Source organism: Phascolarctos cinereus, unplaced genomic scaffold (genome assembly GCF_003287225.1).
Source record: "Phascolarctos cinereus isolate Bilbo 61053 unplaced genomic scaffold, phaCin_HiC Scaffold_4;HRSCAF=312, whole genome shotgun sequence".
NCBI lineage: Eukaryota > Metazoa > Chordata > Mammalia > Diprotodontia > Phascolarctidae > Phascolarctos > Phascolarctos cinereus.
In genome coordinates, this window is record NW_027555847.1 from 93,848,117 (window position 1) to 93,862,056 (window position 13,940).

Here is a 13,940-nt window from a genome sequence, read left to right on the forward strand (position 1 = left end):
TACAGCCTCCTTCTCCCTGTCCATGATCGTTTCCAGTTCCTCAAAATGACGGAGTTTAATTTCCAACTTCTTCATTTGTGTCTCTACGAGCAAGGCTACTAGAGACTTGATCTTTCTTTCTTCTACTGCAGCAAGGTGCTAACGGCAAAAGACCAAAGAAATGAATTAAATACTTGTTTTAAATGTAAATGAAATAAACTAAAAGAGAACATAAAACTCTCATCAATAACAATGATTTATATTACTACCAGGAGTCAAAGTTAAGGACATAACCCTTCATCTGGTCAAGGAATTTTTGTGTGAGGATGTCTATTGTAAAGTGTTTTATAAAAAAAAAATTATCAATATATTTTAAAAATAAATATTTGCTTGAAAAATAGATACAAAAAAACAGATACATCCTACTTGAGCATTATCTTGCAGGTATAAATTTAATTTTAGGCATAAATTTTCCTTTCTCCTCTTCAGTTTTACCACGTTTTGTTCTTTTCCAATTTTTAATTCTGTGTACATAAATATTCTAGGATTTCAAATGCTTTTAGCCTAAGTCGTCAAATCTACGAAACAATTAAATCATCACTCTAAAATAACCAACACCACTAGACAATACTGCAATGACTATTTAGTTTCATTGTCTGTAAACTTTACAGATTCTTCAAGCTACTTGCAAAGAGATTCCCCAAATATTAGAATAAATCAGAGATAAAGGGTGAATTCAAGTATACTTCATCTGACAACTGTACTGTTCTAAGGGATTATTCCAGGCTCTAATATTCAATAATTTTTTTATACTAAGAGGTTATTTTCTAAGGCTGGACCACACCTGCTTTTGTACTACCTGTGAGCTAAGAATGGTTTTTACATTTTCAAATAAAGTTTTAATGTACCTAAAAATGTAAAATCCATTTTTCAATTACAGAATGAAATACTTTATCCCAATAATGGTATTTTAAGAGGAGAGAAGGAGGGGCAAGAATTGAGTCTTCCTTTCCTCCTGAAATCACACACTAAAGGCAGACCTTTTTCAATTGTTTGAGGATGTATGCGTATTTGGGGTGGTGGTGATGAGAACCAAGGGCAGATAAAAAAGGACTGTCTAGTCTCACCTACAAATGCCTCCAATGTTCCTGTTTAAGGAAGAAAAAACTAGGAACAGGAGCTTAGCAGTAGCTGAGAACTCCTGGGAAAAGAGAAAGACTAGTTTCACTTTCAGTAACCTCTTCCATCTTCTTCGGTACCTGGAGCCTGTCCTATTCCAAGTCTTTCATTTTCTCTATTTCAAGACATACTAAGGACCCTGAAGTTTAAAGTCTCATCATAGCTTTCGAGCACTGGGAATCACCTAGATGGGCTATTCAAGGTGGAAGGAATGAGAGGATATAAGGAGAAAAAGAATTGAGGATTGGAATCTAGCACCTTTGTCTTTAAATATGTTAGGTATTTGTATGTGACAGAAGATTAAAATATATATAACAACAATAAAAATTTTCCATACTTTTTCAAAGTTTATATAGGAAAACTAACAATGATGTAAGCCCTAAAATCTTAGTTTTGCTTGGTAAGTCATACTACCTGTAATATTTATATGAACTACTGACTAAGCCTAATTATTACAAAGAAAAAAAACAACCTGTGTTTTTCTTATGCATACTACAGAACTTTTGAGTATGTATCTAATTTAGGAAGGAAGCTCTAAAACATGCTTAATATAATAGGCAATATATAACACATATATATCTATATATATATAAAACAACAATTAGCACAAAAACAGGGTGCTACTGAAGCTTAAAAAGAAAAGCTAATGCACTCTTAGGGTACCTTGAGTAAGGTACAGTATCTAAGACCAGAGAGGCAAAACCCACACTTCTGCTTCACTTTGATTGGACCATATGTAGAAAATTCTTTAGTTCCGAGCCCTACATTTTAAGGCGAAACATTTAAAAAAGTAACCAAGATGGAGAAAAGAAATAGAACCAAACATTTGAAGAAAATGGGGCTGTTTACTTAGCCAGCAAAAGAGAAGACTTGAGAAAAGGGAACATAATAGATGTCTTCAAATCTCTGAAGGGCTGTCATATATGAATAAATGAAATCCTGAAGCCCAGGTGGTAGAACCAGCAAACACCAACACCTGGACCTCCCAGTGCCTCAGTGAGGGCGGGGGGGGGGGGGGGGGGGGGGGGGGGGGGGAACCGGTGGAAACAAGCTCAGAAAACCACCAGGTGCCTCAGCACTCTACCACAAAGGAATCTCCCAATGCATTAGCAAAAATGAGGGAGACAACACTGCAGGGTGCCCCAGGCAAATGAACACCCTGCAGCACCCATCTAAAAGGAGCTGTAGAAAGCTAAAGGAAAGGAAAAGCAGGCAACCTAGAATTGCCTGAAAGTTCCTGCCTTGCTGATTCCAGCCCAACACGAGGTAAGCTTCCAGAAACCTACAGCCTCCAAATGCCAGCATAAGAGGCCCCAGCACACAAAGCCAGTGACCAAGACCTAGGCTCCCAACACTCGAAGCTTGGGTCAGTACCCTCTGTTCCGCAGCAGGACAGCTCAATCTCTTTAAAGGCCAGGGAATAAAGAAACACCATGAGTAAAAAGAAACGTACCATAGATTCATATTATGAGAAGAGTGAAGATCAAGACAGAAATTCTGAAGAGGACAACACTGTTAACAAACCCACATCTGCAACAACAAAAGGGAATATGAACTGGTCTGAAGCCCAAAAAGCCTTCTTAGAAGAGCTCAAGAAGGATTTTAATAGTCAAATGAGAGAGGTAGAAGAGTCCTTCAAAAATACAATTGGCCAATTGGGAAAAAAAATACACTGAAGAAAACAAGTCCGTTGGAACTGTCTTAGGAAAATTCTGAAGACCACCTGGCAAGATAAGATACCAGACACTGAAATTCTTTCTTGAACTGATGTGCCAAGCATTCAAACTCTACTGCAAAGTTGAGTTGGCCATACAGCCTAAATGTCAAATAAACATTTACTTAAAAGATTATTTTATGGAGAACTCACACAAGGCAAGTGCTCATATAGATGCCAGAAGAAGCAATACAAAACATTTTCAAGGTCTCTCTGAAGAACGTTAGCATCAATTGTGAGACATGGGCGATGCTAGCACAGTGTGGTTCAGCAGGATGTACCAAAATTAAGGAAGGCACTGTGTTCCCTGAGCAAAGGCAGAATCCAAATAGCACAAAGGAAAAATAAGATGTGCAAATCTACAGAAATCTCCATTCGAAATGTTCAAATGGACTATTTATGTCTGACCTATGGTAAAACCTTCCAAGTTCACGCTGGACTGACCAACAGCAGTTGAACACATTGTACCTTGAACTCAACATCATTAAGTCATTGGTCCTCTTCAGATATGAAGTATAAACAACTATGAGCTACATATAACCATCTAAGTTTGGCAATGTGAAACAAAGAAGTTTTAAAGGGTGATTCTAGTAATGTATTGATTAAAATGTATGAGAATGAGAGGCAGTCTAGAGTAAAACTTGATTTAAAGTCAGAAGACATGGGTTCAAACAGCAGCTCTGCTACTTGCAACCTGTAGTAACCTCAAGCAACTCACTCCATTTCTTAAGAGTTTCAGTTTCTGCCTCTGTAAAAGGAGGAAGTTGAAACAGATGATCCTTGAGCTCCCTTGCAGCTCTAAGTCCTATCCACTTATTCTGTTCTTGTTAATCCCAGGATCTCATGCAATGCTCTGCATTCCATGGCTGTTATCCATTCTTGACTAACTACTTAAAAGCATAATAACATAGTTATTTTCTTAGGGGGAAATTAGTAGGATGGCCATTATGCTGTTTGTGTACCAACCAAACAACATTAAAGACATACTTGGGAGGTTGGGAACTGAGAGCTGCCACCAAAAAGCTGCATGACCTGAGGAAAGCCATTTTGTTGTCTGGGCCTCAACTGCCTCATCTCTACAATTATAGAGCTTAGGTCATTTACAAGCACTGATTATCTATTCTAACATTAGCATGGTGGTGAACACTTGGAAAGCAGACAAAAAGATATCAAAGGACTCAGAAACAGCAGATGGCAAAGGAATCTACCAACCAGGTCCAAGGAATTTGTAACTAAATTATACCAACAGATGAAAATAAAGTAACAGTTAAATGGCTTTCCACACTGTTATTTAATTAGCAATTGTTATATTTCCAAGTCTAACTGATCCAGAAAAAAAAATACTCTGGGCAAGACTGTATTAAGGAACTATACAAACTGAGATATTTCAGGAAAAAAATCTAACAAATGTTAACTGTAAAGTTTCAAACCATTTCACTAATACTAGATAAAACCCAACTGGATAACAACTTTGCTAAAGTTAGAATGCTAGGGACAATGACATAACAACAGGTGTTTTATAAATGGCAGGGTTAGAGAGGCAACTAGTAAAGTAGAAAAAGAGTATTGAATTATCGTCATAAGGCCAGGCCTAGATTTTTCCAGGTCCTACCATTTACTGCTGTGACACATTTCCTCATATCTGGAAAAATGGATAAGAATATTTGTACTACAAGACCCTGTCTTTTTGTAACAATTAAGTGAGAAAACCTATGTAAAACGTTTTCTAGCTATTGTATGAAGTACATATCAATGTCATTCATCTATTATCACTATAATGAGAAATATTCAAACATTCCTGGTCAAAGAACAAAAACTAGCCTTGCTAACACAGAGCTTCTGCTTGTGGAGACTACGTTTCAAGGTATCTCTATTCATCCAAGCTCTTTCCTAGATGGTTCATTAAGTGCCAGAGCTCATGAACACATGCTATATGCTCCCTTATTTTGCAGGCCTGATAGAAGTCCTTGTTAATAGATTTAACATTGGAAGGATGATTACTCAGCAGCTGCCAGTTTGGGTGAGAAGGTTATGAAGGTGTCATATTGACAGATAGAAAGGAGAACAGAAGCCATTATGGGCACAAGCTCATGACACATTGTTATAAACAATCTACAAATAGTTTCTTGAAATGCTGAGAATTTGTAATGGAATAAATTATTTTGGAGGGTAGAACAGGGAAAGAGAAAGCAGATCAAGAAGAGAAATTAATTTTCGGAGTGGTCTGAAAGGCTAATTTAACACAAGGGAAGAAAAAAAATAGCATTCATCCCTTTTCAAACCTGCAATATACATTATGCAGCTAACACCACATGTTGTAGAGCTGAAACCACCCACAGAGAAGCTGGCAATTCTATGTATAAAAAGAGCTATTTTAGGTGCCTTTCATTTCCTTTAAGTTAACAAGAACAGTACAAAGCACACTTATCTTAAAAAAAAATGAAAATAACAGATCAAATGAAATATAAATTTTCTATGGTTATCAAGTAATGTTACAACAATTTCAGAGCAAATCTGTAGGGAAATGAATTTTTAAAAATATCAGTGCTTATCAAGCTAAACTAACAAACTATGCAGTGAATAAACTGAAGAAAACCAACATTTTTTGGGTACTTTATACTGCTCACTCTACACATATGGATTTACGGATAAACAGGCATCATTAAATGAAATCAATAAAACTGAGAGTGTACTATGCACAGGGTGCCATGTACTAAATATTTTTGCCAATTATTCAAAAGACAGCATGAGAACATAATTTGGAGGGACCCTGGAAAACCATTGTAAAGGAAATTACGAACCTTTGCTTTGGTGGCAGCTGAGGCCAGAGCAGCTGCTGCAGCTGTGGCTACATTTCCTTCAGAAATCTCATGTTCCACTTTCTTCTTTCCAGTATCATTCTCTCTTTCTTTACAGGCATCATTTTCCTTATTTTCTTCACCATCCTTCTCTTCTGAAATGATCACAGACTCATTCTTAATGTCCTTTAATAAGAAAGCCTATTACTACCCTTTATGATACTATGACCAAACCATAAATATAGCCCTCTATCTGCCTCAGCATCAAGGCAATCAACTTAGTCTCTGATAGGATCAAGTTTTTAAAATGGCACATTCTGTCTTCTTTTATTTCTGTTTTCCCTTAAACTCTGTGCAGTTACTGCTGACATAAACAACATCTCAATACACTGAGGGAAAACAACTGCTCTAAGTAAAACGGGACATACGAATCCCAAGTTTTAACAATATATAAGTTGAAAAATTCTCTGGTAAATTTTAATGTGCAAATAGATGCCACTTATTTTTAGTTTTCAACATTCACTTCCATAAGATTTTGAGTTCCAAATTTTCTCCCCATCTCGCCCCTCCCCTTGCCCTAAGGTGGCAGGCATTCTGAATACCCCTTCTCCTAATCTGCCCTTCCTTCTATCTCTCCCTCCCTTCTCTGATCCCCTTCCCCTTCTATTTTCCTGTAGGGCAGGACAGATTTCTATACCTCACTTCCTCTTTTTCTTATTTCCCAGTTGCATATGAAAACAACTTTTTTATTAATATGTGTTTTTACAACTTTGGGTTCCAAATTTTCTCCCTTCCTCCCTCCACACCCACCCTCATTGAAAAGGCAAGCAACTCAATACAGGTTATACATGTGTAGTTATGCTAAACACACTTCCACAGCAGTCATGCTGTGAAAAACTAACTACACTTCCCTTAATCCTATCCCTATCCAGCCCCCCATTTATTCTATTCTCGCTTTTGACCCTGTCCCTCCCTCAGAAATGTTTGCTTCTGATTATCTCCTCCCCCAATCTGCCCCACCCCTCTATCATCTCCCTGCTCTCTTGCTCATTTTTTCCTGTAGAGTAAGAAGATTTCCACACCCAATTGGGTATATGTTATCCCCTCCTTAAGCCAAATACTACGAGAATAAGATTCACTCATTCCCTCTTACCTTCCCACATTTCACCTTCACCATAAAAGCCATTTCTTGTCTGTTTGATGTGAGATAATTTACCCCATTCTACCTCTCCCTTTCTCCTTCTCTCATTCCTTAATTTTATTCTCCAGATATCACTCCATCTTCAACTTACCTTGTGCCCCCCTCTTCTCTCTCTCTCTGTGTATATACATATACATACACACATAATTTTTTCCCCTCCAACTACCCTAATACTGACAATGGTCTCATGAGTTATAAATATCATCTTTCCATGCACGAATGTAAACGGTTCAACCTTAATAAGTCTCTTATGATTTCTCTTTCCTGTTTACCTCTTCATGTTTCTCTTGAGTCTTGTATTTGAAAGTTTAATTTTCTATTCAGCTCTAGTCTTTTCATCAACAATGCTTGAAAGTCCTCTATTTCACTGAATGTCCATTTTTTCCCCTGAAGAATTATACTCAATTTTGCTGGGTAGGTGATTCTTGGTTGTAATCCTATGTCCTTTGCCCTCCAGAATATTATATTCCACGCCCTATAGTCCCTTAATGTAGAAGCTGCTAAATCCTGTGTTATCCTGATTGTATTTCTACAATACTTGAATTGTTTATTTCTGGCTGCTTGTAATATTTTCTCCTTGACCTGGAACTCTGGAATTTGGCTACAATATCCTAGGAGTTTTCCTTTGGGGATCTCTTTCAGAAGGTGATCAGTGGATTTTTTCAATTTCTATTTTGCCCTCTGGTTCTAAAATATCAGGGCAGTTTTCCTTGATAATTTCTTGAAAGATGATGTGTACGCTCTTTTTTTGATCATGGCTTTCAGATAGTCCAATAATTTTAAAATTCTCCCTCCTGGATCTATTTTCCAGGTCAGTTGTTTTTCCAGTGAGATATTTCACAGTGTTTTCATTCTTTTGGTTTTGTTTTACAATGTCTCGATTTCTCATAAAGTTACTAGCTTCCAATTGCTCCACTCTAATTTTTAAGCAAGTATTTTCTTCAGTAATCTTTTGGACTTCCTTTTCCATCTGGCCAATTTTGCTTTTTAAGGCACTCTTCTCCTCATTGGCTTTTTGGACCTCTTTTGCCATTTGGATTAGGTTATTTTTTAAGGTGTTATTTTCTTTAGTATTTTTTTGGGTCTCCTTTAGCAAGATGTTGACTTGTTTTTCATGATTTTCTTCTATCATTCTCATTTCTCTTCCCAGTTTTTCCTCTACTTCTCTTACCTGCTTCTCAAAATCCTTTTTGAGCTCTTCCATGGCCTGGGACTAATTCATATTTTTCTTGGAGGCTTTGCATGTAAGAGCTTTGACTTTGTTGTCTTCTTCTGGTTGTACGTTTTGATTTCCTTTGTCACCAAAGAAAGATTCTATGGTCTGACTTTTTTGTGAGGTTTGCCCATGATCCCAGCCAGTTAGTTGAGTTATAAACTCTTTGTTAAGGCAGGGGTCTGCTTCCAGTATGGAGAGTGTACTGCCCCAAGCTGTGGGGGTTTTGTGCAGCTGTTTTCAGAGATACTTCTAGGGACCTGTAAGTTTTCAGTTCTTCCAAAGTAGTACGATAAAGGGCCTAGGTGTTTACTCCTCTTCTGGCCTGTGCTCAGGCTATGAGTGGCCACAAGCACTCTTTTCTGCCTTGGAACTGTAGGATTTCCTCTCTACCACCACTACAAGCTCCACCACATCAGCACTCCTCCTTGCCCCAGGACTGCCACCCAGAACTGTGACCCAGATCCAGCGAAGGCAAAGCAAGAGAATCCTGCACCAGCAAAGAGATCCCTGCAATCCCCCTCTGATTAGCCACTTGATCCCTCCTCAGTCTGTGGGCTGGAAGCTCTAGAAGCAGCTGTTGCACCTGGGCCATGCTCGGGAACTGGGGCTGGGACCACGCTTCTCTCTCTCACTGCAGTCACAGACTTTTCCTATTGACCTTCTAAGTTGTCTTTGGGTTTGTGGGTTCAGAAGTCTGGAAACCTCCCTGTTATTCAGTCCTTTGAGGCCTGCTGCAGATTCACTGAGGCCTGTTTTGTCTATGTGCCCATGCTGAACTGCGCTCCTCTACCCACCTGGCATGATATACCTTTCTGATTAACCATCCAGGCTGTCTTGGGCTAGAAATTTGTTTCACTCTGTCTTTTTGTGGGTTCTGCTGCTTTAGAATTTGTTTAGAGCAATTTTTTTGTTTTTACAGGTATTTGGAGGGGTTTGGGGGAGAGCTCAGCAAGTCACTCCACCATTTTGGTTCTGCCTCCATACAATTTTTAAAAATGGAATTCTGATCAATACCTTTCTCAAATATGGACAATGGATAAACTCTTAATCAAATGCGGGATAGAGGCAACCATCAAATATAAAATATATCATTTTGACTTCATAAAACTGAAATTTTTTAACAAATAAAATGAACACATCTAGGTGAGAAGCGAAGTGATAAACTGTGAATAAAAATTTGTATCAAATACCTCTAATAAAGGTCTGACAACCAAGATATATAGGCAACTAAGAAAAACACATATGATCAAAAGCCATTTCCCAAGAGAGTAGTGGTCAAAGTATGCGAATGAGTTTTCAAAAGAAAAATTAAAAACTATTAAGCATACTAAAGAATGCTCCAAAATATTAATGACAGAATTGCAAATCAAAACAACCCTGAAAGCTTTGCCTCATACCAAGAAACTGGTAGATATGAAAAGACCGTAAGTTAATGTTGGAGCTTTCGCAAAATAAAATGTAAATAATTATTTCTGGATTCAGAAATGGGCCCAATGTATTATACAGAAAGGATTTCATTCGCTTAGTTGTTTAAACTAATGGTGTCTAAAGATTATATTTTAAGAACAGTTTCCATCAGTTACCTGATTTGGTATCCTCATTAACTTCACTGTCTAGCTCTTTCTCAATACTTTTATCATTTTCTCCATCCTGTGCTTTATCGTTTTCATCAATTTCATTTTCTCCTTTATTTTCAACCTAATGAGAAGGTGAGAGGCAGGTAGCTTACAAAGAGGAAAAACATCCTTTTAGGTGTAATATAGTTTTATGACAATGTAACCCAATTACTGCTTATTAGATATTTCAAATTGGATGCCATAAGGACATCTTAAACTGAACATATCGTAAGCGAACACATCCATACTTGTTAACTCCAAACTCAACCCTCTTCCAAACTTCCTTATCCTTTTCAAAGGTTATCAACATTTTCCCAGTCTTTCATGGTCATAATTTTGGCTTTATCTTCAACTCTTCACTCTCCCACAACCCACATGCCCAATCAGTTTTCATTTTTTGCTATTTCTACCTCCATAAATCTCAGACATCCAACATATCCTCTCTATTCACAAAACCAAAACCTGAGTTTAGGACATCATCACCTATATTCAAGCCCTCATCACTTCATCACACCAAGATTATTATACTGGCTTGTAATTGGTTTCCCTGACCTTTCCCACTCAAATTTATCCTCAACTGCTGCCAAAGTGATTTTCCTTAAGCAGCTATAACTGTTATACTCTTCTTATTCAATACATAGTAACAACTCTCTATTCCTTCTAAGATAGGAAGTTAATTCCTCTTTACTTTTTTTTTTCCAGGCTAGGTAACGGGGTTAAGTGACTTGCCCAGGGTCACACAGCTAGTAAGTGTTATGTGTCTGAGGCCACATTTGAACTCAGGTCCTCCTGAATCCAGGGCTGGTACTCTATCCACTGCCCCACCTAACTTCTCCTCCTCTTTACTTTTAAAAGTCTATTTTACGCCCTGGTAAAGGAAGACTTGTTAGTTAGCTTGACCTTAATTAAAAGTGGGAAACAAAGACTCATAATTCAATTACAACTACATAACAAAGGTTAAACATGCCATGTTTACTACCTAAATATCCTCTACTGTGAACACCAAGATGCCAGGTATCACAAAGCAGAATTAAATATTTGACAATATAGTCTCTGCTCTCTTAAGAAGGTGAATCTTACTTCTAAGACTAGAACTTCAGAAACAGTAGATATGGGGGGGGGGAACCAATGTTCATAAAATTTTTGAAAGAGCAAAATCTATTTAGATTCCAATTTAACAATTCAATCAATGCTCATTAAGTGCCTATAAGCAAAGACATTGTATTTCATGCTGTGATTGTTGCAAGTAGCAATAATATCCCATTCTACTCAAATCAAAGAGAAAAAAGCATAAACAAAGCAATGGGAATTGGGAGAGTGGGGGCACATCCGAAGAAATACACAAAACCTGTCACAGCCTGATGAGTTTTCTGTCAAAGAATAAGCCACTATGGCACCTTATGGTAAGTATGCAAAGAGTATGGTATAAACCACACCAATTTGTGTTAAGTAAATTTCCAAGTCATAATTAGTAGAGAAACCATGTGGTTCCATGTTAAACTGGAATCTATATGAATTATCACAAGAATGGGTGGTACAAAGAGATATTTCTGCATCTGTAGACTGAGTAAGTTCTATAGACTGAGGACCCCACCGTGCCAGGAATCCTGCATTTACCAACAAGTTTCAAATGTAACCTGGATTGTGAGGCAGAAAGGTACAAGAAGAAGCAATATGGTGTGGCAGAAAGGAAACTGGACTACAGGTAAGAGGGTCCAAAACCTAGGCTTCTAATCCTGCCTTTGCTAACAACTATATGACTTTGGACAAGTTAATTACCCTCCCAGGGTCTCAATTTCCTGACCTAGAAAATAAAATTCCTTATAACTCTAATATTATATAATCAATAGCCCAACTAAAAAGGGATACACACTTATCCTATGTTCTGATTAATCTAAACTTCCCTTGTATTCTCAAGGACATAAATTGTACATACTATGTACAACCCTCTGACCACTTAATTCTAATTCCATTAGATATTCAGTCAATAATTTTTCTAAAGCCCTGTCTACAAAAGTGATCTTCAAATACTTTGTGGCTTTTCTGATATAAGAAAATCCAACTTAACATACTTCACCTTTTCAACCTGTTGTCCGTCTGTCTCTGTTTCCATTTTTTCTTCTTCAGTACCATCTAGAAGGGAAAGAACGTAAATAGCTCGATAAGATTATATTTACGACAAAATTGTTGCTAAGATAAACAGTGATACTAGAACTAAAAGCAGGTTAGAATAATAAATGTGTCCCGCCTTGATTTTTAGCCACAATCTAACATATTAGACTAACAAATAAGCAATGAAAAATAGAAGATTTACTGTGGTTTTCAATTCAAAGACTCAAGTAGTCTACAGATTAGAATAAGATGTAATTACCTAGCCATAATAAAAATATTCATGCACTGAAAAAAACCACATTATATTAAAGTAGTAGGTTTATAGGAAAACAATGATTTCCTCTGGAGAGCTGACACAAATATTCAAAAACTGAAGAAAATGTGTTGTGTATTTTTTTACCAAGTTCAATTTACTAATAATAGTAACATTTAAATGACACTTTAATGTTTAATGTCTATATACATTATCTTATTTGATCCTCACCAAAACACTGAGGTAGGGCTATTATTATTCCCATTTTAAAGATGAGAAACTAAACCTCAGAAAAGTTTATTTGACCAGGATCCTACAACAGCTAAGTGTTTGAGACTGGATCAAAACTCAGGTCTTTTCAGTTTCAAATCCATTGCCCTATCCACCACAATAAGACACCTCTAAAAGCATCACACTTAAAATCATCACATACATCCCCAACATCAATGTCTTTCCTCCAAATTTCCCTATTTATGTTGACAGCACCACTACCAATCCCATCCCTCAGAATCAAAACTCTGAAATAAACTCTGATTCTTCCTTTTCTTTCACTCTCCACATTTGAAATTACTTGCAAAATTCTATAGATTCTACCTTCAAAACTTTTTTTTTGGCTGGGTGGGCAGAGGGCATGCCAACATCCTCGTAGAGGCTCACATAGATACATCCATATGGTTCACAACTCAAATACTAGAAAAGCTTCCACACAGGTTAATCTACTTCCACTTTCTTCTTGCTCTAGTCTATTCTACACACAGCTGTCAAAATCATTTTCCTAAAGCATAGTTTAGAACTTGTCACCTCCCTTAAAAAATAATCAATGGCTTTCTACTGGCACTATAAATAAATACAATTTCTTCAGCCTGTCTTTTAATGCATTCTACAGTTTGGCATTCACCTACTTTTCCAGTCTTATTTCCCCCCTTCAAGCACTCTTTTGTTGTTGTTCAGTTGCTCTAATCATGCCCAATTCTTTATCCTATTTTGGGGTTTTCTTGGCAAAGATAATGAAGTGGTTTGTCATTTCCTTCCCCAGCTCATTTTATAGATGAGGAAACTGAGGCAAACAGGATTAAGTGACTTGCCCAGGGTCACACAGTTAGTGTCTGAGGCCAGGTTTCAACTCTGGAAGAGTACTTACTCTTCCTGACTCCAGGCTTGATGCTTTATCCACGGTGCCACCTATTTGCCCAGTCAATCACTGTACCTTCCATCTAAATTGGATAGCTCATTATTTCCCATGATGGGATTCTTTCTCAGCCCCTGTTTAGATGCTACATTGATATTCTTCTCCTTACAGTATTCTTCTTCAAATACTCCTGAGGTACTTTGTCTGAATTTCTCCTTTGCTCCATTCATGTTCTATGCTGTGCTCTACTTACGAGAGTAAATGTTGAATCCTTCACCATTAGAATATAAACTCTTTGAGAGAAAGGGAAGTATTGTTTTTCTGCTTTTGTATATTTAGTCACCAAAACAATGCCTTGCACACAGTAGATGCTTAATGAATGTTGCTGACTTCATCTTACCTGAGAAAGCAGAATTGTGAGTAAGTATATGAGTGAAAAACGACACACTGGAGTTATTAATTTAAAATTTTTTTTCCCTTCCAATTGTGAGTGATGACAGAATTCTACTTTCCAATAATCTCAAGACAATATACTAACTCAAGAGTCCTTGGTAGGGTAGCATATTTCTGATGCTAACCCTTTAATTAAGTACAATTCCAAGACAAACTGATATAATATCACTATTATCATGACAATGGTGCAGATAAAGATGCTCCCTTTGGATTTTCCTAGACTGAATACATGTTTCTAAGATTCTGTTTACATCTTCAGTTTCTCTTGATATTGTGCATAAACGCTTTGT

General features: G+C 37.2%; 1 protein-coding gene across 4 annotated transcripts in view; it reads right to left on the reverse strand.

Moving 5' to 3' along the window:
- SMARCC1 (SWI/SNF related BAF chromatin remodeling complex subunit C1) overlaps positions 1 to 13,940 on the reverse strand; it is a 173,830-nt gene that overhangs the window by 36,137 nt on the left and 123,753 nt on the right. For 3 of the 4 annotated variants that reach the window (XM_020999002.2, XM_078152455.1, XM_020999003.2), the window contains 4 exons: positions 11,781 to 11,836; positions 9,671 to 9,785; positions 5,674 to 5,825; positions 4 to 138 (listed from right to left, as the gene is read on the reverse strand). In XM_020999002.2, coding sequence (XP_020854661.1) covers positions 4 to 138; positions 5,674 to 5,825; positions 9,671 to 9,785; positions 11,781 to 11,836 — 458 coding nt within the window. The remainder of the gene's footprint in view (positions 1 to 3; positions 139 to 5,673; positions 5,826 to 9,670; positions 9,786 to 11,780; positions 11,837 to 13,940) is intronic. The other variant, XM_078152454.1, reaches the window with a different exon arrangement.